A 24,868-nucleotide genomic window follows, 5' to 3' on the forward strand; every position below is an offset into this window, starting at 1 on the left:
ATCAAGAAGATAACATTTCCCGATATGCCAAAGGCACAAACAAAAGGCCCTACAAACATGTGGGTAGCTATATCTTCAGAGGTGAAAAGCTCTTCCATGGCTAAAACTGTTTCAGTTACATTGGCGATTTCAATTGCATCAAAACAAGTATTGGTGTATTGAATGGCATCCATGATGAAATTACTGTCAATAATAATAATATTCTTTCACAATTAAAAGCTCATTAGTTGCGATATTTGTATATACCAAGAGTTGTAAAATTGATGGTTTGATATAAGTGGTCACTTCACAGGCTTGCTACCGTCCTTAAAGATCTCAGTTCAGTTCTACTGTTTAAAAAGCAAATGTGAGTGAAGGTTTGTTGTTAGCGGCTTCGTCCAGCTTCGGTACCAAATATGGATACAAAATAACTAGAAAAGCAGTATAAAAAATACAGGCATTGAGTCACTGATCAAGATCATGCGAACCAATAGTGTGACGTGGGGCAAATTCAACAGAATAACTATATCTATATTCGCTGGCCTGAGCATGATCAGGAAAGATATTTTGTGATTTATAGTGTTATGATACTCCGTTCATGCATACAATAACACTTTTTTGCCACAATGAAGAGATAATAATATGAGACACGATTAGTGCAGACCTAATGGAGTTGGCGTACAGGTGGGGAGATTAAGTGCAAATTGATTTGGTAGTACCAAGTATGTCGCTTCCTGATTAATGTACAGACTTGACATTTATTATGGAATACTTTTTCTCAAAATTCCAAGACTAGTCTGGTAGAGGTTTGCATAAACAGCACGGGCTAAATGTTAATTGGGGTGTGTCGGGAGATGGTGTAACATAATTGTTTGACAGAAAAATTAATGTGCTTTCCATTAGTTTACATTATGGCGCTCATAATGTAGTAAATTAGCCTAAAATGGCGGAATTAAAGAGACTGAATTTGAATTTTGTGGGGGTCAAATTTCTGAATTTGAGCAACATTATCATGATTATTCTGATATTTTTAAATTTATTGAGGTTTGAGGCAATTTTATTTAACCTAAATACCAATAAGTGTTCGTCAGAACTGAAATACACCTGTGATCTACCAGTTTTGAAAGTGGGAGGAGCTTTAAAAATTATGGCTCTATAAAGTGATATGCACTCGGAAAATTTGAATGGTCCCCTGGGGCCAAATGTTATAAAACTTACTGTACACAAAGAAACAGTGTGAGTTCATTGGACAAAAAGGAATCCAAACAGTTGTTTTTGTACCGTAAGTTTATAACATTTGACCCCACGGGGCCATTCAAACTTTCTGAGTACGTACAGCTTTTAAGAGCCCTGTTTTTAAGCTCCTCCCCTGTTCAAAAACCTGGTACATTGTAAGTGTATTTCAGCTGTGATGAATGCCAGTTGCTGACGAAGTTTGAGAAATATCACCTCAAACCCCTATAAATTTGATAATAACAGAACCACGTTGCATAAAGTCCGAAATTGTGTCCCCACAAAGCTCAAATTCGGCCTCCCTAAATCCGCCATTTTAGGCAAATTCGTTACATTATGAGCACCATAATGTAAACTTATCGAAAGCACATTTTCTATCAAACAATTATTTTACACCATCTCCCGACGGGGACTGCTCTATAATCCGACGCTTCTATAATCCGAAGGTTCTTTAGTCCGAAGGTTCGCTAGTCCGAACATGTGTTCATAGCATTCGCTAGTCCGAATTTTAAAAGAGGTTCTCTGAGGGCACGGAGGTTCTCTGAGGGCACGGTGGTTCAGTGGTTACGGCCTTGGACTCATAATCTGAGAGCTTGCTCGACGTGCGTGGGTTCGATTCCCCGTCCCACCACCGTGTTGCGCCCTTGGGCAAGGCGCTTTGCCTCGCTTGCCTCACCCCACCCAGGTGCAATGGGAAGCTGTTAGGGGTAGTCACAGTCGTTGTACTGATGGACCCTGCGCCACTTGTAGGCTGCAAACGTGGTTCCGACATATTCTAATGACGGCGGAATAAATGTAAAGCGCTTAGAGGCTGTTTACGGCATAAAGCGCTATATAAATGTCTACATTTTTTTTTTTTAGTCCGAAAAAAATTTAAAAGAGGTTCTTTATTCCGACGGTTCTTTATCTCGAAGGTTCTATAGTCCGAATTTTAAAAAAGGTTCCCTAATCCGAATTTTAAAAGAAGTTCTTTAATCCGAATTTTAAAAACGGTTCTCTAGTCCGAATATGAAAATAGGCTCTATAGTCCGAATTTAAAAAAGGGTTCTATAGTCCGAAATTGCAAAAGGGTTCTATAGTCCGAAACGGATACCGTGTTCTTTAGTCCGAATCAGTAAAAAGGCTCTATAGTCCGATTTTTTTAATAACATTAACATTTACTGCGCCCTCTAGCTAGATAATAGCAGAGTTTATGGTAAACGGGATGACGCTACTTTTCCCCCAGTCATCAAAAACAAATCCTGCGTTCGCGCCTGATATCCCCAACTTACTGTAAACAAAGATCCTAAAAATACGACATTTGCTCCAAAAATGTTTTTACACCATCAGAAACGAAAAGAAAAACAACTAGAGCGGTTCTCGGGTTGCGCGGTTTTCGGCATACGCGGTTGGTGTGTAAGGTTGTTGGGTGATGGTATGGTAGTGGTTGTGTTTAAATGTGAGTTTCTTTTCAGAACCCTGTATGGGCGAAGCCCGGATGGTGGATGGGGAGTGTGGGGTGATTAAAGAAGGAAATAATATGGCAATGTAATAGGCCGCACAGCTGTGTAATGTTTATGTTTAACAAGATGCCCAGAGCACGGGTTGGGATATGGAAAATCCTCTCGTGGTGTCGAGTTCACAACAGGTGTTGGTATTGCTTTACCAAAACAACCCCAGCCGTGTGTTGGAAGATTTTGTATGTTTAGACAGTTTTCTAGCAATGTTGACTGTACCCACCAAGTTTCATGCCCATACGACAGATTTTAGTAATTTGACCTCAGATGACCCATGAGTGACCTTGGATTACCCCCAAAATGACCTTCAAAAAATTTGACTCTTAATGTTGACTGTACTCACCAAATTTCATGCTGTTATGGCAGTTTTAATTTGACCTCAGATGACCCCTGGGTGACCTCGGATGACACCGAAATGACCTTCCAATAACTTGACTCTAAATGTTGAATATACCCCACCAAGTTTCGTGCCCATATAACAGTTTTAGTAATTTGACCTCAGATGCCCTGGGTGACCTCGGATGACCCTGAAATGACCTTCCAAAATTGACTCTAAGTGTTGACTATGCCCACCAAGTTTCGTGCCCATATGACAGTTTTTAGTAATTTGACCTCAGATGAACTCTGTGTGACCTTGGATGGAAGGGGGAAATGGGAAGGAACGGGAGGGAAGCTATGATTTCCTTTCTCCATGCTCAAAATTAAATGTTGAAATTAAAGTTTTCATTTTTCGTTGGAAAGGGTGTGCCTGAGTGATTGCGTATTAAAACAGACGTCAACAAACAAAAACAAAATTCCCTAAATTGTTATGCCAAAATAAAAAAAATTATCTTGTAAATTTTTGGCTCTATGTAAAGTTTGGAAGGATTTTTTTTTTTTTATAAAGAAAATCTGGTGTCATAATGAATCAAAAGATGTATGTTTTATACAGTAAATGAAGTAAAAATTATGATGAGCAGTGATTATGCCATCTAATCTAATCTTAATATTTCGTCTTTTTGTCAAATTGTCAAAAGTATGTGATAGCCGATTTATTGCTCAACCGCACCAAGTATTTAGTTTTGTTTAGTTGTGTCGTTAAAATACCCAAACAATTAAGTTTCCGACGATACAGTTCTTTCAGGGACACCCTGTATATAGCATGTTTGTACTACAGTATCGATTTTATTGAAGGTCACTGGTAAACAAACACTTGATAGTCTGTGCCTCGGGCCAGACTGTATGTGGCTATCACGATGTTTGTTCGGATCGCCCGACATAAATTGGATGTGTAGAAGACTAGGTCTGTGCAAACAAATGAGCGTTTCCAAAAAAGCAACACAAAAGCAAACAAAAACTACACCCATTGCCCGCTATTTACTGCACGAAATGACCGACTCTAATCAGGTACCGCACGAAATGAACGACTCTAATCAGCTGCGGCAATTCCACAATCATGCACAATGGTTGGCCTATCTTATACACGTATTCTTATTCGTGCATTTGACGGACTTGGGTGTTTTTGTTTTTGTTAAATATCTCCTCTCCTGAACACATATTATTATAGAAAATCTATCTACTTCTTCATTCGCTTACATACTATATACCCTGCAACTTTCAATCTACACAGTCGTTAGATAACCCCTTAAACGTGCGAACAAATATTGCAAAACAAAATTAAAGTATGGCTCTCCGCCTATGGCTCCGCCCATACAATGAATGGAACGAAAATATAAAGAAACCTGAAGAAGTACAAAAAAACACACACACACACAAAACAGAACAAAAGAAGGAAATACACAATGAAAGAAAATAAATGAAAGAACAAATGAAACAAATGAATAAAGACTAAAAGGAAGTCCAAATGAAAGAACAATGAATACAAAGATAATGAACAAAATAATGAACATTAAGAAAGAACAAGGAGGAGAAAGAAAGAATATAATAAAGATAGAACAAAAGAAATTTGAATATAGAACAAACAAAAATGAGAAAGGGATTTTAAGAAAGAGCTAATGAAAACAATATCGAACGAAATCAAGAATGAATAAATGAATGATGATTTGACACTGAAACAAATGATGAAAATAAAATTCGGACTATAGAACCTGTTTACCAATTCGGACTAAAGAACACGGTATCCGTTTCGGACTATAGAACCCTTTTGCAATTTCGGACTATAGAACCTTTTTTTTTAAATTCGGACTATAGAGCCTAGTTCCATATTCGGACTATAGTTTTTTTTATTTAGAACCCTTTTTTAAATTCGGACTATAGAGCCTATTTTCATATTCGGACTAAAGAACCGTTTTAAAAATTCGGACTATAGAACCTTCGAAATAAAGAACCATCGGAATAAAGAACCTTCGTAATAAAGAACCGTCGGATTAAAGAACCTTCGGACTAAAGAACCGTCGGAATAAAGAACCGTCGGACTATAGAGCTTCCACCCTCCCGACACACCTCAATTAATATTTAGCATACTGTAGTTACTGTCCGTTTTCCTATACACAATACACAGTGCTCTTTCCCATTGACGCGTGACCTCTACAAATAGCCCTACGTTAACAGTATGGGGATATGACTAGTTAACGTCGCTGTGTGAAAAATAACCGGCCAATATTAAAAGTACTCTTCTAAAGTTCTAGAAAATATAGTTTTTAATATGTCCTAAATTTTAGCTAATTTAGATGTTTGGAAATATTCGTACTTTGGTGTTTTAGTTAATGTTATAGGTAATAGTACATTGCCTAGTTAACGTCGCTGTGTGAAAAATAACCGGCCAATATTAAAAGTACTCTTCTAAAATTCTAGACAATATAGTTTTGTAACATGTCCTAAATTTTTAGCTAATTTAGGTGTTTGGAGAGGGTCGTACTTTTGTGTTTTAGGAAGGATATGTAAACGACAGATAAAACCAAAAATATGAAGAAATGATTTCAAAACCGTGTTAAGTCAACAATCATTATGTTGCTCATTTTCAAGAATGCTGGTTTACAAAAGCACGCCATTGTCTCATTTCGTGAACAATGGTACACATACCATTGTTTCCTTTCGTTTCCTTTATAATCGGTTACCCAACTGAAGCTTTAATACAAACTTTATTGCGATATCGCACATGAAAACAGTCACATGTGCACAGCCAGAGAAGATCCGATTTAATCAGTTGAGCTGTTTCAATGAGTGTTATCTTGGTTTAATAGCTTTTAATGGGGTTAAGTCCTGCAAAGGTCGAGATGAATTCTACTGTAGACATGACTGCATCATGGCCCGTGCGGTCTATGCAGACTCCGTCCAGACCAGTCTTGGGACTGTGCGGAAAATATTCCATATTAAATGTCAAGTCTGTATATTCAGTTGTTTCGCCTTTTTAATGATTTTTAAAATGCAAGATTCGACAAAAGTATACAAGAGCATACAATAGCGTCAATCCGGCTTAAAATTGGGTCACTTTGCCGAAAGGTAGGGGACACTTCTCCCTGCCCCCACCCCCGGATTGACGCCCATGATTGCATACAATATTAAACAGTTTCGTAAGCAGATTCTGAAATAATAAGTCAGTTTCCACAATATTACTTGTATAAGATATCTTTGATACATCTTCGAAAAAAACATGTAATTATTACACATGCATGCACGTGCAAATCAAAGGCCTACTTCCAACCTTTACACGGGAATATCGTGAAAAGGATTATTATTAGCACCTACAGAGTAAATGATAATTAGAACAATAAAATGATATTGAACCTTTACAAATATAAAACAATTTATTGGTGAAAATCTATCTGCAAGACAGGCCGAACAAAACTGCACAAGTACACTAAAGCAAGTCCGGTCAGTAACTATAATTAAAAACAAAATATAAAACCAGAAATTTAGCAACGATCCATTAGTCAGGAGTGTTGCTTCCGATGAGATGCTTTTTGAAATTAGATTTGAAAGATGACACGGAGGGATACGATTAGATTGATTAGGAAACTGAATACCACAGAAGAGTACCTTGAATCCTAATGGTTTTATCAGCAAGTTTAGTTTTGGTTAAATAATTTGTGGTGGAAACATGACCGTTTCCAGTTGATGACAATATATCTTGATCCTTCGGTGTTTAGTTGCTTGAAGAGTGGTTCTGTATGATCCAATCAAAGAGGGTTGGTGCACGTGCTGATGATTCTTTTTTGAAGGAGGAAAAGAGGTTCAAGGTGTGAGTTGTATTTGTTTGCCCAGATAATATTTCGGTATGAGAAAAATGGCGTTGTAAAGTGTAAAGAAAGAAGAGGACAGACGTTATGGATAATACCATTATATTTAGAGACTATTTCAGATATATGACACGTATGAGATTTCCGGGAAAGATATCATTATCAATAATTAACATGCTGAAAAATATGGTTGTGTGGAATGTGTCTACTTTATTATTTTCAATATGAATATTAATTTCCTTGTGATGTTTGGTAGTATATTTATTTTTTCAAAATCACGAACTTTTTATATATTTAAATGAGAGTATATTTAGCTTCAACCAGTCCGAGATCCTTCTGAAAAAAGAATATTTGTGTCATCTGCAAAAATGGTGGAACAAAGGGGAAGCTCATTAATATAAATTAGAAAAGTGGACCTAGTATCGATCCTTGCGGGACACCAAGTTTATTTAAAGAATTTCATGGTTATTAAGCGTGTCAAATGCTTTGCTCATGTCAAGGAATTACAATGAGTTTATAATCTAAATTTTGGGTACTGAATTCGTCGGCTGCATTCCATAGTGGCGTGTAGCGATGTTTGGTCAAACTCTGCTGAGAATTATTTAGAGCAAAACAATTCTCAAAGATATTTTTTCACACATAACGTGCTCGGAACTTATCCATGGTAATCTGTTTCTGCCAATCGGTATTTAACGAAGATAAAATACACATATAGTACAATCATAAAATATTATCCACAATATTTAGCTGCAAAAAGAGATGTTTAAAAAACCAATCAGTTATTATTTTAATCAAATAACAAATTTCCATGCTTCTTCTTCGCCCATACTGACTTTTCATACTTCTCCCTATTGTCCCTATACAGGGTGGGCCATTAAAAAGTTCACACTTTTTCGATGCTTATTTCTCAGAAATGAAAACACATATTGAAATAAGTTGAACATATTTGTAAACCTCTATGTCTGGACTGTCATTGCTGAAAAGGGCATTAACATCCATGGTCTAATTACAAAATCATCGGACTCATGCGTGTATGAGTTGTTTACTGTTTGAGAATCATTCACCTGTGAAATTGACACAAAAGGCTGATTGGACATGCTCATTTACATAACAAATACACTAGTTTTGGAGGGAACTTCAAATTTAAAATGCCTTGCGTGCGTTCTTGTCATTCTTGTTAGAGATTCCCGTGTAAGTACTTTGAGGTGATTCTTGCTGTTCAAAATGCGGCAGTTTACAAAGGAGGAACGAATTTTCATCGAGGAGGAAATTTCAAGAACCGGAAAGGTGCGCTCTGTCCTGAATGCATGGCCGAACCAGTTTCCGAATACCAGACTTCCTAGTCGCCGACACATCTATAATATTAAACAAAAGTTTCACTTACATGGAACTGTTCTCAATCGGAACAAATCTAACAGTGGGAGACCACGAACAGGAAGATCAGCCAATGACATTGCCGATGTTAGAAGAGATTTGCAAGCTAACCCAAGATTGAGTACTCGACGGAACAATTGTCCCCATATTCCAAGGACAACGTTCAGACGAATCATCACTCATGATATCGAATGGCACCCTTACAAGATCCTTAAGCGTCATGGACTGCAACCAGGAGATCCAAATCGGCGACTTCAGTTTTGTAACTGGTTAGTTAACAGAGCACGTCGCTTTCTTGATACCGCTGTTGTTGTTGACGAGGCAAACTTTCAAATGGACGGGTCTGTCTCTTCTCAAAACGTACGGATGTATGCACCGAAAGGCAATCCTCCGAGAGACTTTGCTTTTAACGTTCCACATGACAAACGCAAAGTTAGTGTTCTCGCAGCCGTCACAGGAAACAACCGGTTGATAGGACCGATATTCGTTGACCAGAACATAAATGGAAACGTTTACCTCGACATAATCAATGATCAGCTAGAGCCTCAACTGGTCCAAATATTTGGACAGCAAGCGAACGGGGCCATCCGCAGGGCGTGGTTCTTTCAAGACGGAGCGCCAGCCCACCGTCTTATCGCTGTTAGAGACAGATTGCAGGAGTTGTTTCCGCATCGTGTTGTCGGCCTTGGACATCATGTGGAGTGGCCTCCGAGGAGTCCTGATCTGACACATTTGGACTTCTGGCTTTGGGGTGATGTCAAGACGTCTGTGTATGCCGAAGGTCCGCCAAGGAATTTGCGGGAGCTGAGGAGACGTATTACAGATGCGTTCACAAGGATCCGACGCACCAGGGTTACTTCAAGAGCAGTTCACCATATGCACGATCGTGCGATGATTTGTATTCGCGAGCAAGGAGGCCACGTTGAAGGACGATAAGAACACTTTAAAGACAGAAGCATTTTCACTGTGGCATGCATAAATACGTGACTTTATGGAACCATGATAAGCAGTAATGAAGAACAGAACTATTTTATCAGAGTCAAATATGATTTTACTTGTATTCTTACTTTTCTAGTGCAATATTTTTAATTTCATGACAATTTGAGACAAATAACTCGTTTCCATTGAAGCACTGCTACGGTTTACATGTGTCTATATGAAGAAATAATTTCCGCAGAGAAGGAGAGACATTCCTGACACCTATTTATAAATTTATCTTGTTATATCTCTATATAAGATTTATGTTATAGTGCAATAACCATCATGAAGACTCGGGTATAAAATTATGCACATTATCTAGAATGCGACTGCAAACAAACGTTAGCTGCGCAGATTATTTAAAGCTACTGTTACATATTCTGTTCAACAGGAAGGCTACATATTCTGTTTGAAAAAGAAATATTTATTTAAATATGGTTAATTTAAAAGAGAAATATTGACAGAACTTTCATGCGTACTGTTAGTTTTCTTCCTTTGTTCCTAATCCATTGTGGTGTGAACCAGCAACCACCATATATCGCGTGATCATCCGCTCCATTTGACTTACGTGTGTGCAAAGTGGTTTTTGACCACCTTGCTTCAAATGGCCGCCATTTTGTAATTAGACCATGGATGTTAATGCCCTTTTCAGCAATGACAGTCCAGACATAGAGGTTTACAAATATGTTCAACTTATTTCAATATGTGTTTGCACTTTTGAGAAATAAGCCATCAAAAAAGTGTGAACTTTTTAATGGCCCACCCTGTATCTGAAGTTTTAATACAGTGGGTTTTTTTAAACATCTTTTATTCTAATAATGGGCAACTTCGACCCATATGCCAGCTAAAGCTCGCAAAAAATGTAGTTTCTACTTTGGATTAAGGAGATATGACAGTGTCAAAACGGTTTAAGACTTGATGATCACTTGTATCACTTGGTAGGGATTTGAAAACTGTTCCTCAATACAGTTCAAGTGCTTGGTCGAGAACCGCCTCCCTTCTTGTGCCTATTGTATCCTTGTGATGTTGATTTTCAAGAACCTGTTAATAGCACCAATACATATCCAACTGACATTTGTGCGCCAGCCAATCGTGGTATAAATCGAAGCTACTGCCAAGATTGATGTTGACACGCTGTGTATTGTTGCTGCGAAAATCATCCATCTGCATGAAAAGAAATGATAAATAAATAAATAAATAAATAAATAAATAAATAAATAAATAAATAAATAAATAAATAAATAAATATGTCAGATATGTCCCCCTTTAATTTTAAGCGGAACAATTTAAAAAATTCAGTAAAACAAAGAAAATCGCTATATAATTCCATCCACTATCTCTCCAATGCGTGTCCGTACGTTGATCGTGACTGAGATCGATTGCCTTATATGTCCCGATGACCCGATTCGTAATTTTTATACGACATCCAATATTTTAAAGCAGCAAATACTCGTTATTTATTTCGCTATTCTATTTCAAGTCATTTAAAAAAAATATTTTTATCAAATGTTTGTTGACGTAAAATTGATACCAGATATTCGGCGTCAAATACCATTGTTTTATTTTTTTGTCAACAGACATTCTTTAGAAGGTAAAAATGAACTGAGGCAGATTGACCTTTTCGGTAAATCCCATAAGCCTTTGCGAGTACACATGAGATGTCGTCATTTGACGTCACGCCGATTTGCAATGCGCAGTAACGATGTTTGCTAAACGATGTACGCATCGGCGCACATCGGCGTGACGTCAAATGACGACAACTCAGGTCTACTCACAAAGGCTTATGGGATTTGACGAAAAGGTCAATTGAATAAGGAAAACTGGCTACTTCGAATTTACTCAACGTTGAATAAAAACATATTAATCGAGTCTTAAGCTGTCATAGTGTAAGTTGAGAGCCCTACTCACCCTCTGCGTGTGGAACACACGTTTCATGCCGTGACTATTGAGATGCTCAAAAACTAACGATTTCAACATTTCTACCTGACTTTGTGTCATACACTGCGGACAAAGTAAATACTTCTGAAAAATAAGAAATAAATAATATTTTCATACGGTAATAATTATTACTTCAGTATGGTTTGTATGTCAATAATTACGAAAAGTCTTTGGCAGAGAAGACGGCGCTTGTTTACATTTTGTGAGTGTGCACAGCGGAAACATGGAAGTGGGGTTCTGATTGGCTGATTCAATCGTCTGACAATCATAAAAACAAACCGATAATCTGATTGGCCGAGTACGCGTCAAAGCGTTGGTCGGCGTAGAGCGGCACTTTTGAAGGGAACGTCAATCGCCGCATGTTGCTCAATATAAACAAGGCGCTCGTGTCATTCAGAGCAAATGACTCGTACTTCTCTGGAAGTTAGTGTAGTATTAAAGTTTTCCTGAGTTAATGGTGCAATTTCAATTTCCCTTATCATTAAGCATAATTTTACTTACTGTATTGTCACATGATATGTTTGATGATTTGTAGCAATTTGGAATACTATTTAACATGACATCACTGTCTCGTATGATGTATGATGGTCTGAAAAGGAACAATAGATATTAGTCCGGCTGCAAAAGTATTATTTTATCATGTTAGATGGTAAAAAGGATTTAGAAAATTTATAGTTTAATCTACATTATGACTTATCGTTCCAAAGTTATTAACATATAGCGGTCGAAGGCTAAATGTGAGAATCCAAACGGGCCAGTCCAGAAATTTGTTTATGAAAAATTGTCACAATTTATCGGAACTGTTTCGATACGACTCGTTACCTTAGTAAACGCCTTATAGGTCATAATCAGAACAACGCATTTGCCAAGACCAATTTGGCTATGTTGCCTATAGGTAACGAGTAGTGTTGTACATGCTCGTGGTTTTTTTAATTTTTTTGGGGGGGTTGGGGGGCGGGTAACATCTATAATTCTATAATATTAATAAAAACTAAATAGCCCCCCCCTTCCACTTTTTTTGTTTCTTGAGCGCCGTCCTGGCTGGAAAAACCTTTTCGGGCTGTTGCAGCAGGGGCCAGAAAAATTTACATTTTCTCCAGCCCCCGGGGTAGGACCGGCAATGATACGGCATTATTCTAGGTGGTACACGCTTTATTTTATGCATGCTTATGATGAGAGAAACAATAACTTAGTACATACAGTTAGCCAAAGAATTAAGGTACCAGTTTCTATTCACCCCTGTATATCTGGACTCATTAGCTCTGATTTAAGACCTTATTTGTTAAAATTGGTTGAGAATTAAAGAAACGGTGATCTAAAACCTGATGAAGAAACGAAATCAAAAGTTGCACTTTTGTGTTCTAATCAAGGAAGCACGGCGCTAGTTCTCTTGTTGTTCGCGAACGCTTTGTGTACAAATCAATAGGCATGCGATGTAGCAAACTGTAACTTTTAAATTGGCATCATCCTTGGGATTTTGGATCGTCGTGTTTTTATTTCTATAACAATTTCAACAAATGAGGTCTTAAATTCGAGCTAAAGGATGCAGCTATTGTCTGCTGGTTCCAATTATGACATACCTGTCTATGTTTAGAATATACTAGGCCATATGGAAGAACAGGGGAATACTTAAATTTTCCCCTGAATATGGACCCAGTATAAAAAAGAAATAAATATACAGGGGGTGAACATAACTGGTACCTTAATATTTTGGCTTACTGTATTTAATGATTGGTAATTATTTAAATGATAGGTGGTGTTACTTATTTATCACATATTTACAAACTAAAGTGTCAGTATTTCAACACTATAATCAGCAATCAAGTGTAACGCGTTACGTCTCCTATCCCTTAAGTTCGTAAATAATGAAAAAAAAAAGTAAATAATATGAATACGACTATATTTCAGAACGTTACATACCTTGTACTATTGTTCTTGCGAATGGCGTCAATACCAGATATTCGAAATAGGTTGTACAAAGTTTGAGTGAAAAACGAAGCAAAATACCGTTGTTTAGCGTCAGGCATATTGGGCGACATATTTGCCTGAAAGGGAAAAAAAGAACGACCATCATTAATATTGAAACATATTCCTGAACGCGTGGTCATCATTATCATCTTCATCATTATCATCACCATCTTTTTCGTTATTATTTTCACTAGCATCGTCGAATCCTTACAATTGTCATCATTAGGCCCATTAGGCCCACGTCCAGAGGATGTTTAAAGACATTCCCACAACCCAATGGGGTTTCTGACCTTGTATGTCTGGCTTTTGTACACATATGGTACAGTTGATCATGCCTTGCATTGGAATTGTGTGCAAATATCTGGTGTTTTCATCCTATTATTTAACATTCATAACATCGAGACTTAGGAACAAAATTAATGCAGTGGGACAATATGATATTTCCTGTAAGAAAATCAAATATCAGTCCTAAGTCTCAACTATTAGCTTGTTGGCTGCAGTTTTAAAATGACCATTTTGTGTGTGTGGCAATGGGGACTTTGCCTTTAAAATTAGGTTATATTGATCAAATTTCCCAATCATAGTGCATTGTAGGAATGCCTTTAAGCCTCCTCTGGCCCACGTCAAGCTGGTTTATACTTTTTTGTGTTATCATAATGTAAAAATAATCAGTGTGCGAAATCGCGTTCTGTGAAAACTTCAACGGCAAGGGGATTAATAAGTTCCCGTATAAATGGCGTATTTTTACTGGAGCGAGCAGTGTAGAATACATGTACTTCGGAAAAGTATAGCGAGTGAATGTATTTTTAATAATTATTTACTAAACTGTTGAACTTGACCTTTTTACTCAGTGTTAAGTAGAATATGTTTTACAGTGTATTATCAGCAATATCCTCATATTCATCATCGCTGTCATCATCATCATGTCCATGGTCATCATGGAATCATTCTCCCCGTTTTCATCAAAATTGTCGTCCTCAATATCGTCCTCATCGTCATATAATCCTCGCCAACATCACCATTATCAGCATATCGCTGTCATCCTCATCTCATCATCTCCATCCCATCATCATCGTCATCAGGGTGTATAATGTGCTTACCTCTAGCAGATGCAAATTGAAGTCCTCATCCGGCAAGAAGTCCCATCTTGTGATGCAAAAAAACGAATCTCTCCTGCAAGTTTTGTATTATTGATGAGTTCATTATTTTTGACAAGGACTAACAAGCTTCCGCTGAGTTCTATGCTATTTCTTAACATTTCCCATAACATCTTCTCCAGTCTGAATTACTTAATGAGATATTATATGGCTGATTATGGTGCTTTTGATGTCCATGTATATGTTTGTGGACTGGACAAAGTGGTTTAGATATCTTACGAAATCCAAAATGTCTTCCTTATTTTTTCAAAATTCAAAATGGCGGCCAAAATGGTGAATTTTAGGCAAAGTTACTTAAGGTTAGCAACTATTTAAAACTGTTGCGATTTGGTAGTTCACAGCATCTTGCGAATGGTAGTGAGCTTTGGCAAAAATTCCATTGATCATTTTATAGCAGTCTTGATATACAGTGTATAGAAGAATTCAAATATCACAGATATAGTTTTGAAGGTCGTGAGTTACGTTATAAAGAGGGCTGCTGAAACAACAACAATTATGTTAAAAAAAACGTACATAACTCATTACAATAAATCAGGCAAGTTTTCAAAGTATATGATTTGAAGAATGAACTATTGCAAAACATCATAGTATATGATTTTTCAATAATATATTGATTAAGATAATGAAAATCGATTGTTTTTTTGGCTGCTTCGACCAACAATACACCGTGTACCCTTAAACGGCTTTTCAGGTCGATGGTGGTGATTTGAGTATCGCTACTATCGGCGTGAGAAATAGGTTTACCTAAAATTCACCATTTTGGCCGCCAGTTTGAATTTTAGAACATAAGAAAGCCATTTTGGATTTAAAGTTAGTGTTTTTGTCATATCCACATAAACATATACATAGTCACTAAAATCACCAGCATCGGCATTGAAAAACCTTTTTAATAATTGTGGCCCCCGTTTCATTGTAGGAGCACCCTTTTGGGCACATTTTAGCACTTAAAAACCCATTATAAACATTATGTTAATATACTTACTTGGTAGGATTTATAAAATGTTTTATTGATGACCATTTTTGTTCAAACGCATCTCTAACGGCGTCGTATAGCTGACTTTGAATCCAGTAGGTGTCATAGCCTAAGAATATAAAAGTTAATACCCCACAATACTTGTTTTGAGTAGTTATAATTCTTAAAACTATTGATGAAAAATATTAAAATTAATATGAACGTGCGAAGAAGTGTGCAACTTGCAGATTTATATCTAGCTTGTGTAAAAAGAATTCCAAATTGATCCCGACCAGTGGTGGTGTGAATTAGCTCTGCCACAGTAGTGGTGTACCCAGGCTGCTCCTACCCTTGGGCAGGAGAAAAGGTGAATTTTGCCGCCCCCTTCAATAGCCCGAAAAGGTTTGCCCAATTTTTTTCCGATGGTTTGAAAAAGTGAAGAGAAAAAAGGATAATAGGCGCTAGCAACCAAAAAAACAACAATTATTATATAATTCCATTTGTTTCACAATTTGAGACATATTTGACAATTTTGTCTCCCTTTTTTTCGTCAATAATTTTGCCGCACCCTGCTTTTACTGTGGCTGCTCGCGCCATCTAACCCCCCTCCCCCCAATATACGCGCATGCTAAGTTAACCATCATGCAGTTATTGTTAACAACATGTATGCACACAACACAGGGGCACTCACAATAGGCAGTTGATACGAGATGAACTAGTTATTAACTAGTAGTTAACGAGATGAACATATATGAAAAGGTATAAAAGCTATGATTTTAGTACTTTCTATAAATATACCATCTATATCCAAACTCCCGTGTTATTCCAATGCACATTTTGCTTCACCGGGCCGCCATGGCTTGGTCACATTTGCAAGAGGCGTGTCACGAAACCGTAATAGGTACAAATTTAGTACTTTCTCTCAATCAAGTATGGTTTATTTTCTACATGTCAATTTTTAAATCATTAGCATAGTTCTTACAATAACGGTGGAGCGCCTTGATGAGTGAATGACAGCAACCCAGTGAAAAATACCCCTAAAACTCAGTCAGTAGAGCTCCGACCGTATATGTCAAAAGCGTCATTATCAATTGCATTAGTCGACCGCAGCGGACAATTATTATGGTTTAGTACTGCATTTCTCGGTTTAATCTTCACTGAGCGGGTTTATGGCTGGAAAGGTCACGGTGAATTTGCCGTGGACATAAGTGCACTATGCGTATGTTATCAATGACCGCGGTCTTTTTAATTTGAATAGCAGTGTGCGTGTGGTGGTTGAACTTGAGGTAAACCAATGTATAATAACGATGTTTGCAACGGTGTGATGTAGGATTAAGGGGTCTGGTCATTTTAAAGAAATATGAGGGAAAAATGCAAGGAATCTGCCATGTTTCCTATGAGTTTTTGCCAAGAAATATTTATCACAGGTGCAACATTTATGGTGGAAATTAAAGAGGGAAGTCTTTAGTTTAATATTTTAGCATGCTCAATTTTGTTAGCAGATAAGAGATTCTTTGAATAGGCTTGTACAGGTAGGAATGCATTTTAGCCCACGCACTTTTTTGCTGCTTTATCACTGTCGCCCAGATATATAATTCTTATAGAGGAAACCTGGTTGCAAATCTAATCTCCACCTTTACGTAGCTGTGGGTTTGCCAATATGGACATAAATACACTGTGGACGAATCGTGTCTATAATTGTTTTTTATAACAAATTCTGCCGGCATTTCACTCACACACACACACACACAATACTTATTTTTAAAACTGCCGCCAAAGAAGGAATAGAATTAGGTGACTCAAGCTTAACAAATCATTTATACCATGTAACCGATGGATAACAAAAATAGCTGCAAAACTTTTTCCAAATAACTTTGTGCTGAACAGTTATTAATTTTACATACTTTCAAAAAATAAAAATGAATAAATAAATGTTGGTATTTATACAGCACCTTTCACATGTGTACATGTGTACAAAACGCTTTTACATTTATTCCGCTGTCGTTAGAATATGTCAGCTGCCATACAATGCCCAATGCATGCTCATACTTTTGGGCGGCGCTCAATGGACAATATTCATAACAGCTCCCCATTTCACCCATGGGTAGAGAGATGCAAGTAAGGTAAAGCGCCTTGTCCAAGAACTCAACACGATGGCACCGCCGGGGCTCAAACTCGCAATCCACCGATTACATTTGGCGTACCGCTGCGCCAACATGCTCTACTAAAAAGTGCACAATGCTTTATAGGTTAGCAGCTGCAATTCGTTGGTTGTTTTGTCAAAACTTAGAATCACCATATTTACTCAATATTTTGTAGCTTCTTTTAGATACATTCGATTTCTATTTATATTATATCAATATAGGTTAGCTTTGGCTACTACAATGAATATAAAAAACGAAAACAAATACCCACCTTCTCTCGCAAACACAACATTATTCGCAGTAGCTTCTTTGTACCTGTACTTCAACGAGATCTGGAACATTAATAATGTTTTAACAGAATCGGCTTGCAAATTCGACTATATGCCTGAAATTAAATTGGGGTAGTGTCAATAACGAAAAATCCATCCCGATAGACAACGCGTATGATTTACCCGGACTTTTTGTAAATTTGCCTCTGCGAACTAGGCTACCCCTGTTCCTTAAGGTTTAAATACTTTTAACTGTTGCGATTTGGTCGTTCACATCATCCTGCGAATGGTAGTGAGCTTTGAAGATGGCACTCGCTAAAGTTCCGAAAGCTCAGGCCTCTGAAAAGGACTTCTCTAGGCACAGATTAAATCTTACTCATGGTAGTGAGCTTTGTCAAAAAATGCATGGATTATTTCATAGCTAGCGCGTGTATTAAAGGATTAAAATATCACAGATATACTTTTGTAGATCATGTGGTTCTTTAGTGTAAAGAGGGCTGACACCACATTACCTTTGTAAAACATTAACATCAATAATCAAGCAAGTTTTCAAAGTATATGTATATGTGCTGTCCTTCTACAAAACATCAAAGTGTTATTGATTTACAGAATAAAAATCGATCTTTGTGGCTGCCTCAACCAACAATACTTGGTCAACCCTTTTAAAAGCAGTCAGAAATGCTACAGAAAATGATATAGGTATTAAAATGAGGATCAAAGATGACTTGTCGACTAAGCTATGTACTTCCCGGGATGTACTTACTTGGTCATATCCCTTGTCCAACTCGAGTATAAAGTGAGCTGGATTCGACTGGTCAGCAACACCCTCGGTAATAAATGTTCTCGGGTCAGTAAAATCTTCCGGGTCATACGGTTTAGTGCAGCACCGGATGATATATTTCGTGTCCATGATATAAACTCTAAGCGGGTCAATTGAGGTCACGATCACATAGACTGCAAGACTTAACTTACGTCCTTGCGCCAAATATGGATTGGATACATATTCTTGAATTATACTTTCCTTCTTCAGGTCAAGCTCTAAATAAAAGGAAATAATGAACGAATTACCGAAAAATAAAAACACTATAGTCTTTTGCTCAGAACTTAGTATAGTATACTCTCTTATGCTGACAAAAATCGCAGTGATTTATAGTGCCTTACGCAGGCACAACGCCTAGACGTTGATCCACAAGCCTCGGCACACTTTACAGATTGTCGCTGATCACTACGGCCCACGTCATTCCATACACCATTAAACAATAACACAGGGACTTGCAGCTAAGAAGCGCACACCCTAGACATTCCACAATAGAACCTCGCAGCCAGAATCAGCTCCCCGAGTTTCTTACATGTTACAACGAGACAATAAGTACCTTAAGTAATTAGTACCTTTTCCAGGGGAATTTCAAGCCAGCTCAATTTTTTTCTCTCGGGCATATCAATTTGTAAGCACTCTTTAGGAAAGTCATAGATAATTTATTTTACAACTGTATGACAAAACAGGCGAAAATAGTAACTTTTTGCACAAAATTTGCAATTTAAAGAGAATTGGTCATTGTTCATTAAAATGAGGCTAGTATAAGGACAATATCAGTGAGTTCTTTTATTTAATGACATGAAATTTGAAAAATATTGTAAGGAACACTTGGGTCCGTATGCACAATACAGTTAGACCGGGTCTAAAGTTAGACCTGGTCTAAGCAGAATTTAGTTCCACCAGGAATGGACCTTTACTCTTATTTCCTTCCTAAAGTAACTAGCAAATTTTAAAGACTATTTTATGCAAAGTTCAAAAATAATACAAAAGAACTTGAGAAAATGTCAAGGAAAATGTCCTTTCTCCTGGCATTAAATTCCACTTAGACCAGGTCTAACTTTAGACCCGGTCTAACTCTTTTGTGCATACGGACCTTGAGGTTTTGACTTTTAAAACCGACATTTTGGTCAAAAATGTGCTTGGATAGGTAGTTTTCAACAGATTTACCACATTCGCCTTGCTATAACATTGAATTGTATTATCTGTTGACCTAATGGGGAAGAGGGTTTTTAGTGGGAAGTGTTAGCTTTCGTTTGATATATATATAAAAAAATCTGATTGGATGAAGGGAACACTTGAGGTTTTGACAAAAACCAATCAGAGAGGCCTGGTTTTCCAGCTAGAAGCTCACACAGCTCTTACGATGATATACACCTCAACCGTGTAGTGTAATCAAAGACTGTGTAGAGACCATTCACTGCTTGCTTGGAAGCTATTGGACGAAAATTTGTGCTCAGGTGGAAACTATGCATAGCTGGCTTATAAGAGAATCGTTTGTGCATACAAACCTTTCCTTATGAGCGTACTAACCACAGCTGAGGTTCGAACCCGCAACCTCTCGCACCATTTATGATAATCGAACGCCTTGACGATTAAGCTAACTTGACTGCATGATAACTATAACTGAGTTCTTCACTTACACTATAACCGAATTACTTTACTTACACTTAGCAAATGACATGAATACACTACCTTGCAATTTTTTCACTTGATTGCCTCTGTGGTTAATGTTTTTCTGCATCCATAATCGATTTATGTCTTTGTTTTGCTTAAGCTGCAAGAAATAAGTGGACAAACAGGTTTTTTAGACACATACATGAGCAATTTCAATAATAAAGGCAACCAAAAGTCCCGTACTATATCGGCTGAAAACCAGAACTGCATATGTCCGTCCAGTTACTTCTCGAATATAACTTTTTTTTATAACATAATAATTACTTATTGAAAAAAGTAACAGTCTGACTTTCGTGAAAGTTGGAAAATTTCTTGTTTTGAAGTTTGTATTAGAAGAAACGTTTACTCTATGTCTAAAGAAACATTATAAAAACAAACCTCTTCCAAAAAGTGTTGTGTATTCTGCGGGATCAGAAAGGATTTGGGGACATATTTCAGTCTCCGGTGAGTTGTCAACATTGCTTTGTGCAGAATAACATGCATTCCGGGAACCTGACCGACCTGTAAAAGGGCGGGAAAACAGCGAATGAATAAATGAACGCATATTTTGGCGATGCGACGTACGTATTTAATTTAGAACTACATGGTTACTCAATAGAAGCCCTTTCAAACTTCGACCTCTTTTCTCAGGTGTATAAACAGCAATAATGGTCTGAATGTTTAAAGATCTTTATACTGTATTCTCTTTGAAAATGTTTGCAGAAATATAGTGGGTGTGTACATTACAACTTTAGTTCAATATTACCCTGATATTTTGAGCCGGGGCCGGGAGAGTACAATTTGCCGCCTCAGGGCCGTCGCTAGACCATTTTCTCAGGGGGGGGGTCGAGAAATAAATTTTGCTGGTATATTTTTATTCATCTTTTGCTGGCCCTTCCGCAACATGATTACCGCCCCTGGCTCTTCGGATAGAAGACACCCCTCCCCACACTGTAACTCTCGTTTTTCCAAGCTGTCACCATAATTCCTTTAACAGATAATAATGCACGAAAATTTGATAAAGCGCGCGCGCGTAACGCGCGAAAATTTGATATTTCAATGCTAAAATTCAAAGGGGGATGTACCGGAGTCACCGAGCCAGGGGGCAAAATTTCCCAATTGTCCCACTGATCTTCTACTAAAAGAATATTATACGTGCGAAGTGCGCGAAAAAATTGCAATTTCAATGCTAAATGAATACAATTGTGGGTACTAAAATCGTGCCAAATGAAGATGGCCCTATGGCCTTTTGGTTAATTTAGTCCGGGTATTTTGGTCCAGCTCATGAGTTTTTCCTTATTTCAAGCATCAGAGGGGTTGCCCTAGCACTCATGTTTATGATTTACATATTAGTGTACATCCATATCAAAAGGATGCACTTGTCGGCTGCTACATGTGTCTCATTTCACATTATAGCTAGGAATAAATACCAGACTCATCTCCCAAGTGGAGGTAACTTCAAATCATCCCTAAGTCACATGGTTTAGGAATACAGAGAACATTCCTTAACTCTGTGACTTGACATGATTTGAAGTGGCCTCCACTTTGGAGATGAGTCTGGTATTTATTTCTAGCTATTATGTGAATGAGACACATGTAGCAGCCGACAACTGCATCGTTTTGATATGGATGTACTTATTATTATAGAAAGGATGGAATTATACTATACTCTCATTTTGTGAGATTCGTGATCGTGTTTGAGATGTTTGAGATGAAAAAGAAAGGAATTTCCAATGGAGCGTCTCGCAAATCTACTCACAATTTGCCGAGATAAATTAAACGCTAAATGTTCCAAAATGGACTTAATTGTGGGTCTAAACTTAGACCAAAAGGAAGATGCAAATCGTAAATTTTGTCACAACATTTCTGCCGACTGAGCAAGGGAGGGGCCAGATGCGGATGGGGTTGGAAATATTTCTTGAAGTATATAATCCAGCATATTTTCGTGACAAAATCAGTTTATGCTACAAATGCGCGCGAAAAAATTACCATATTGAAGCTAAACTAGTGAAATGTGGTACAAAAGTTGAATAAATTCGCTGTTATGGACCATCCCTCTATCAATATATTTGGGATCTATCCCTCATCACCCCTGGCTAATCTCCATTGGTGCTGATGAAGGGCGTGGTGCAGAAGGGTGATGGGATGCGCACATTATTTTGTCGATCTTGCAAAATCATTAGTAGTTCTATGTCCACATCACCCCAACGCGGTAGGCCCCATATACCGGCCCAATAGGGCCTATATTACGAACTGAAGTTTTCTGCCCCTCCCCCTCCCCCTCCCCTCCCTCTCTTTTCTCCCCCCCCTTTTTTTTTAGGGATCGCCATGGGGTGTTGCAGCCCACCCCCTCACCCCCATGGCGACGGCCCTGGTCCCCCTATCGCTACACTATTGGTTCTCCCATCCTATGCTACCCAGTGAACATGCTATAGCAAAATCATCAAACCAGGCTAAAAGTCTATATGCAGTCAGAGTATTTCACCTTTTGATTGTATTGTACTTCGTTCGTTAGATTTCCATATATAAAGGGAGTTTCGTGTGTCCATAAAACGTCCCACTGATTAACGTCTTCCGATTCTTGGTTCACAAAACCCAACATTTTAAACACGTTTCTGACGTGAGATAATACTGGATATCCACGCTTCAACGGACTCTGAAATGAGGAGGAGTGAAATTATAGTGTTAGTTACCAGTTAAAACTGCGGCGGGGGAGAGGGTTTTTTAATGAAGAATATCAACAATGAAGGCATATAACAAGTAAAGCAGCTCAACCGGACCTGGGTTTACCATTTGACCCTCAAATGGGGGTAACCAAAGAGGTTTTTATAAACAAAGAGTGGCAATAGATTACGTAATGCTTTGTTCCTTTGATGCCGATTTGATTTTCCGACAGGCTATTCATAAAAGTGGTATCATTGTTTCAAACAAAGGGTGTCCGCCATTAAATTGCTTACTGATCCGGCATCATATTAACGCTCTACACAACAGGCGAGTATCAATAAGTGACCACAATACAGTCATGTGTTAAAGGCAGTAATGTGTAATGAGTAAAGTGGTACCATTGTTCTCACACAGCCCAAGAACATGAAGATTGTGTTGAATTGTCCCAATTTTGGCACAGGCACACAAACCTTCTATGCAATTCCAAGGCGGCGCCCTAAGTGGTTTGTGCGGCTGTTTTAAATAAAATGAATGGACACGCTTTGAATTGACGATTCACTCACGGGCAGCTCAGCAGTTATGGGGAAGACATACGTTTTGTAATACCGTATAATGGTAATCACTACGTATACATTTAACATATATATGTATAAGCCTATAAAGGTTTTATCACAAATCGTCGTCTGTATTCCATAGTGGCGTATAGTGGGGCGCCGCGAATAAACAACTTTTCGAGAAAATCGGGTTTGAAGAAATGCCAATTTAAAATCGAGTTGTGTAAATCAGACATTCATTATATTTTGTAAATGATGTGAAATCTCTGTAGTAAACTAAATAGATTTTATTGTTGAGGGAGAAATAAATAAAGAGAAGTGGATAGATAGAAATATCAGGAAATGGTGGGAGGGAGAGTGAGAGGGGACATGGAGAGCGAGGGAGTGATAAAGTGTAGGCCTAGAAAAGACAGTACAGAGAAGGGAAACGAAAGGAATGATGAATACATGTAATAATAATTATTATGCCTATATAATTATAGAAACTAAACACATAACAACACTAGGCAGCCATTCGATGATATCAGTGCCTTTATTCGTTACGTAAATAAAACGCCCAGTCAGATGTATTTCACACCTGCCAAACACAAGTCACCCAATTTCGAAAACTGGACGTTGAATGTACACTCTCATGAACATTGATGGGCAACATTCTCGAATATGTCAGCGCTCTAATCGGAAACAATAGAACAATGAATCCTGCAGAGCGTTGGAGTAACGGTGTCTAGGTTTGAATTTGCTCAAAAATAGATCAGCCGTGACATTTTTGGCAAGCTTTAAATTTGGATGAAAGTTATTTTGATGAGTCAACTGTATCTTGTAGTCATAGTAGAGCAAAGGTTGCCTATCTTGAATAGAAGAAGTGAATTTCAGCCATATGACACTGCATCATGCACGACTACCCGTTCGTTATATAAATTGAGTTTACTTCCGAACAACCATTATTTTACATTGCGTCATACTTTAATATCAATGAGAGAGGACTGGTTAGTGTAGTGGTCTTCTCACTCGCTTCTCAGCACTATGGCCCAGGTTTAATTCCTTGCGTTGCTTAATATGAGTTTGGTTGCCGATCCATATCCGTCCTCGCAGTTTTTTCTCCGGGTGCTCTGATTTTCCCCCTGCTTCTAAAATCGAAGCTCTTCCCATACTCCTGTCCCGCCTATCTGCTAAATTTAAAGGTTTGGTGGCTCTGAAAAGAGCCGTTCACTGAAGACTGCCCCTTAGGACTTGTCAACAGAAAACAATCAGACCTCGCCTATCTGCTCAATTTGAAGGTTTGTTGGCTCTGAAATATAAATAAAGACTGGCCCTTGTCAACAAAGAACATGTAGAATGCATATACTGTAATAGAAGTATACGGCTTACCAGGAACGGTCACTCATGGACCGATTGATTGAGTGTATACACGATGAGCGTATATATCACTTAATTGCGGACGTGGTAAAGATAGGCGAGGTCTGCTTGTTTTCTGTTGACAAGGGTCAGTCTTAAGTAAACGGCTCCTTTAGGGC

At 37.9% G+C, this 24,868-nt stretch overlaps 1 protein-coding gene and 1 long non-coding RNA gene across 2 annotated transcripts; both read right to left on the bottom strand.

Annotated features, from left to right (window-relative positions):
• Positions 1-10,282: 10,282 nt before the first annotated feature.
• On the bottom strand, positions 10,283-15,379 carry LOC140164146 (probable tubulin polyglutamylase ttll-15). The gene is made up of 6 exons (XM_072187390.1): positions 15,284-15,379; positions 14,245-14,317; positions 13,097-13,221; positions 11,678-11,765; positions 11,147-11,260; positions 10,283-10,402 (listed from the first exon to the last, which is right to left on the bottom strand). The coding sequence occupies exons 3-6, from the start codon at positions 13,213-13,215 to the stop codon at positions 10,283-10,285; spliced, it is 441 nt and encodes a 146-aa protein (XP_072043491.1). The 5' UTR covers positions 13,216-13,221; positions 14,245-14,317; positions 15,284-15,379.
• A 3,059-nt stretch (positions 15,380-18,438) lies between these two features.
• Positions 18,439-22,786, bottom strand: LOC140164038 (uncharacterized). Its single transcript, XR_011860474.1, has 4 exons — positions 22,622-22,786; positions 20,536-20,658; positions 20,176-20,257; positions 18,439-18,704 (listed from the first exon to the last, which is right to left on the bottom strand). It is a non-coding gene; the product is annotated as an uncharacterized lncRNA (long non-coding RNA).
• Positions 22,787-24,868: the final 2,082 nt, after the last annotated feature.

Source organism: Amphiura filiformis, chromosome 11, assembly GCF_039555335.1.
Source record: "Amphiura filiformis chromosome 11, Afil_fr2py, whole genome shotgun sequence".
NCBI classification, from domain to species: domain Eukaryota; kingdom Metazoa; phylum Echinodermata; class Ophiuroidea; order Amphilepidida; family Amphiuridae; genus Amphiura; species Amphiura filiformis.